We start from the raw sequence: 4,947 nt of genomic DNA on the forward strand, positions 1-4,947 counted from the left end.
CTTCAACGAATTTACATTGACTCAGTCGCCAGGCCCGAATTACATCGACAGTCGGTCAAACCAACAGGGCCTCGACACTTTTAACATCTACAAATTTTTTAACTACAATTGATATACATCGACTTGGTCGTGAGGCTCAAATTACATCGACAGTCGGTCACACCGACAAGGCCCCAGTACTCAGTGTCTACAAATTTTTTGAACTATAATTGGTTTACATCGACTCGACTACAAGGCCTGACTCCTCGAATTTCAACTACAAGTCGGTCACGTCGACTCGGCCACGAGGCTTGATGCCTTGAGTTCAACTACAAGTCAGTCATACCGACTTGATCATGTAACCTAAACACCTAGGTTTTCTATTACAAGCTGATAGCTTCTCCCAAGCCAGGTTGGCTGAGCAAGTCTTTATATTTCTCCCAACCCCCGTTGGTCAAGCATTCACCTCCCAACTTAGGGTGGTCGAGCAAAATCCTATCACCATGGGTTGGTTGAGCGAACTTTCTCCAAACAACGGTTTATCCGACCTAACGAGCTGCTAGCACTAATCCACTAAGTCTACACTCATTCGATTAAATCTATTCTCTAAGCTAAATACCCTTTAACTTAAAGAGTGGGGGGCTAACTATTAGGGCAAAAAATAGTCTTGGGTCTAACGAGGCCTAATAACGAAATAAACATGTCTTGTCCTTAATTCTTATCAAATAACTTAAAGAGTGGGGGGCTAACTATTGGGTCAATCTAGACTACTCAAAACCATCTATTTGCTCATAAAGTTCTTGTTCCCAAGAATCCGATACCTCTGCCGTAGTCCTAGCCTCCGAAAAGACTCCTGGTAATTCGTCTTATCCTTAATTCTTATCAAATAATCTCTTTCAGCCTTGCTGACTTGAGAGTCGGAGTGCATACGGCAAACACCACCCTGGTGTTTTCCGTAAGCTTCACGCTTGTTCTTTCATGTGTGCAAGTCTAGTGGATTGTTAGTGGCCTCAACTTCACGGGATCAGACCCTACTTTCATGACGGTGGATTTTTTGCATCTACAGGTCTCTAGCCATATATCGAGACACGGTGGTTAGTGGGGTTGTTACTCTATGACGCTTCCATGCGTAGAAGCTTAAGCCATGGATTCCTGAAATTGGGAACAATAGGGTTTCAACATGTAGATGACAAACCCAATTCGCAAGGGTTATTTTGTCATTTCTATACCTTTGGATTTGTAGGGTGTTCAAGGAATCTTAAAGATTAATTGAGGTGCGTACAAGCAAGTCTGAACACCCCAGTTACCAGAAAAGAAAAAGACTATTTTGCCTTATGTATTTTAATAGAGCTTGGATGATGTTAGGATTTTAGGGAGTGGTTGATTATTTTTTAAAACATCTTGGGATAAATTGATTAAAAAGTCGATAATATCCAAATACTTTGACTTTTCAAAGCAGGGGCAAACTGATTTTCTCTTGTATGGCAATTGACAGATATTATTAGATGAAAATTTATTATATGGAATCTTACTGATAGCAAAACCCCATATATAGAGAATTAATTATATATAGCATCATATGAAAAAATTTATGTAGATATGATTTTATCATATGGATACATTTAAGTAGATATCATTTTAATTAAAAAATAAATGTGATGCTCTAAATAAGTAAAGAAATAATTTTATTTTAAGTAAAGAAATAATTTTATTTTAAGCAAACAAATAAATGTCAACTATAAGTATGACATGCATAGGGCAAATATACAGTTTTATACTATATTATCTTATTTCTTCAAGTTTAGAGAAACATATGGCAAGGCTCTCGTTATCTTCAGCTGCTTGTTTTCTTCTCCTCACCTTTGTATTTGCTATAGAAGCTTCACATGTAAAGATTTCTCTCTTTATCTCTTAACTAGTTAATTGTATATATATTTATAATTGACTTACAAAAAATATAAATTAAGGTTTAATTACCAAATTATTTTATTTATATTCAGGTAAAAGAGGTTAATTCTTGCGGTGCAACCTATCATCCAGTAAGTTTTCTTGTTTTTAATAAATAAATTTGTATTTTTGTTAAAATTAATTAATTTAATTATGTAATCGTGAATATGCACAGGCTGGTGGTGAAGGATCACTCAAACCCGAAGGTAATTAATAAAGTTTTTCTTTTTAGATAATATTATTGTTTTAAAATGTATGGAAATTAAGAAATGTTATTGTAATTGTGCAGAGTGTGCAGGGGCTTGCGATTACAGGTGCTCCGCAACTTCACACAGAAAGCCATGCTTATTCTTCTGCAACAAGTGTTGCCAAAAGTGTTTGTGTGTTCCTTCTGGCACTTACGGAAATAAAGAAGAATGTCCTTGCTACAACAACTGGAAAACTAAAGAAGGTGGACCTAAGTGTCCATGATTTTCTGTATTATGTTCCAGCAACTCTGGTTTAGATACCATAATAACAGAATTTGTCCGAAACATTTTTCCAATTTTGAAAAACCTAGATAAAGCTCTCCAAGTTTAAAGATACAGACCCCCAAGGTTTGATATAATAACAAAATCATCTTGAGGTTTCTAAAATGTTGTGTGAGAATTTACGCCAAGCTCGGTTGGATATAAGCAAGACAATTCTCCTGCAAATCACCGAATGAGCCATATCCCTTAGAATCAGGGAGAGAATTTTGGCATCTTATCAAGAAAGTCTACGTTGAGCGCGGTTGCATCAATCATGAGATTAACTTTCTTATTTCAAACACAATCCCTAGAATCACTCCACTAACGTTTAATGTATAAATAACAATAAAACACTCATTATAAAAGAGAATTTATTCTTAAAATCCTACAAATCTAAAACAAGAACAATAGAAGTAGGCTTGAGATTTTGCTCGTCGAATCACTTTAAAAAGGTTTATTGTCTTTTTATTTTTTTATTTTGCTGATTATTTATAATCATATGGCCATCCGATCTGATTCCATCAAGGTCAAGCAGATTCCTTTAGTTTGTGTGATTTTTTATATCAACATTAAATAACAAGAATTCATCTATCGTTAATGAATTATTAGTGAATCGTTAAAATTTACACTATTATAAATTAAAAAATATTATCATATTGTCGTTTATTTTAACACTTAAAAGTTAAGAGCAAGAGAATTTCTTTTATTTTTTAAGCCTCAAGAAGATTTATGTTATTTCGTCGTATCAACAAAAGTATTTTAACTATTATTTTAATAAAAATAAGGTAGCAGTGGAATTTTCGTCGAGTTTGCAGGGAGATTTAATGGTGCAGATTCATACATATCCAATGCGATGGATGCCATGATTAATCATAAAAGTATAAGAACTCTACTCCTATTTTGAGTGAATGAATATTCCAGAAGTATCTAGAAAGGTTCCTGGTATATTCTCTGGATACTCTGTGTCAAATCTAGGTTAAACCTTTGAACATGAATTGGCCTTATTTGGTGTTAGGCTTGGGGCGAACGTGACATTTGGGAGGGCAATCAAGTTGTTGCCTTAACAACACAAAAAAGCGACGCCTCTAATTGTGAGTTTCACAATATGGGCCACAATGTTGACGATGCTAAAACATCAATTTGGGTCTCTAGCCATGTACCCAGTCACGGTGGTTAGTGGGGTTGTAAATCTCTGACGCTTCCATGCCTAGAAGCTTAAGCCATGGATTCCTCAAATTGGCAACAATAGGGTTTCAACATGTAGATGACAAACCCAATTCCCAAGAGTTATTTTGTCATTTTCATAGCTTTGAGTTTGTAGGATGTTCAAAAGATCTCAAAGATTAATTGAGTTGCATGCAAGCAAGTCCAAACACCTCGGTTACCAAGGAAAAAAAAAAAAAAAAAGACTATTTTGCCTTGTGTATTTTAATAGAGCTGGGATGATGTTAGGATTTTAGGGAGTGGTTGATTATTTTTTAAAACATCTTGGGATAAATTGATTAAAAACAAAAAGTCGATAATTATCCAAATACTTTGACTTTTCAAAACAGGGGCAAACTGATTTTCTCTTGCATAACAATTGACAGCTATTATTTGATGAAAATTTATTATATGGAATCTTACTGACAGCAGAACCCCATATATAGAGAATTAATTATATATAGCATCATATGAAAAAATTTATGTAGATATGATTTTATCATATGGATACATTTAAGTAGATATCATTTTAATTAAAAAATAAATGTGATGCTCTAAATAAGTAAAGAAATAATTTTATTTTAAGTAAAGAAATAATTTTATTTTAAGCAAAGAAATAAATGTCAACTATAAGTATGACATGCATAGGGCAAATATACAGTTTTATACTATATTATCTTATTTCTTCAAGTTTAGAGAAACATATGGCAAGGCTCTCGTTATCTTCAGCTGCTTGTTTTCTTCTCCTCACCTTTGTATTTGCTATAGAAGCTTCACATGTAAAGATTTCTCTCTTTATCTCTTAACTAGTTAATTGTATATATATTTATAATTGACTTACAAAAAATATAAATTAAGGTTTAATTACCAAATTATTTTATTTATATTCAGGTAAAAGAGGTTAATTCTTGCGGTGCAACCTATCATCCAGTAAGTTTTCTTGTTTTTAATAAATAAATTTGTATTTTTGTTAAAATTAATTAATTTAATTATGTAATCGTGAATATGCACAGGCTGGTGGTGAAGGATCACTCAAACCCGAAGGTAATTAATAAAGTTTTTCTTTTTAGATAATATTATTGTTTTAAAATGTATGGAAATTAAGAAATGTTATTGTAATTGTGCAGAGTGTGCAGGGGCTTGCGATTACAGGTGCTCCGCAACTTCACACAGAAAGCCATGCTTATTCTTCTGCAACAAGTGTTGCCAAAAGTGTTTGTGTGTTCCTTCTGGCACTTACGGAAATAAAGAAGAATGTCCTTGCTACAACAACTGGAAAACTAAAGAAGGTGGACCTAAGTGTCCATGA

The 4,947-nt window shown here is 33.7% G+C and overlaps 2 protein-coding genes across 2 annotated transcripts; both read left to right on the forward strand.

Annotated features, from left to right (window-relative positions):
- The first annotated feature begins 1,792 nt into the window (after positions 1-1,792).
- LOC116122199 (gibberellin-regulated protein 12-like) lies at positions 1,793-2,397 on the forward strand. Its single transcript, XM_031408103.1, has 3 exons — positions 1,793-1,867; positions 2,102-2,132; positions 2,216-2,397. Exons 1-3 carry the CDS (start codon positions 1,793-1,795, stop codon positions 2,395-2,397), a joined length of 288 nt encoding a protein of 95 aa, XP_031263963.1.
- A 1,945-nt stretch (positions 2,398-4,342) lies between these two features.
- On the forward strand, positions 4,343-4,947 carry LOC116122131 (gibberellin-regulated protein 12-like). The gene is made up of 3 exons (XM_031408035.1): positions 4,343-4,417; positions 4,652-4,682; positions 4,766-4,947. Exons 1-3 carry the CDS (start codon positions 4,343-4,345, stop codon positions 4,945-4,947), a joined length of 288 nt encoding a protein of 95 aa, XP_031263895.1.

Source organism: Pistacia vera, unplaced genomic scaffold (genome assembly GCF_008641045.1).
Source record: "Pistacia vera cultivar Batoury unplaced genomic scaffold, PisVer_v2 Contig132, whole genome shotgun sequence".
In the NCBI taxonomy this organism is placed as follows: Eukaryota; Viridiplantae; Streptophyta; class Magnoliopsida; order Sapindales; family Anacardiaceae; genus Pistacia; species Pistacia vera.

Coding starts and splice junctions, on each gene's coding strand:
- LOC116122199 (XM_031408103.1), top strand. CDS start 1,793: ATGGCAAGGCTCTCGTTATCTTCAGCTGCTTGTTTTCTTCTCCTCACC. Junction 1,868..2,101: donor TTGCTATAGAAGCTTCACAT/GTAAAGATTTCT, acceptor GAATATGCACAG/GCTGGTGGTGAAGGATCACT. Junction 2,133..2,215: donor AGGATCACTCAAACCCGAAG/GTAATTAATAAA, acceptor GTAATTGTGCAG/AGTGTGCAGGGGCTTGCGAT.
- LOC116122131 (XM_031408035.1), top strand. CDS start 4,343: ATGGCAAGGCTCTCGTTATCTTCAGCTGCTTGTTTTCTTCTCCTCACC. Junction 4,418..4,651: donor TTGCTATAGAAGCTTCACAT/GTAAAGATTTCT, acceptor GAATATGCACAG/GCTGGTGGTGAAGGATCACT. Junction 4,683..4,765: donor AGGATCACTCAAACCCGAAG/GTAATTAATAAA, acceptor GTAATTGTGCAG/AGTGTGCAGGGGCTTGCGAT.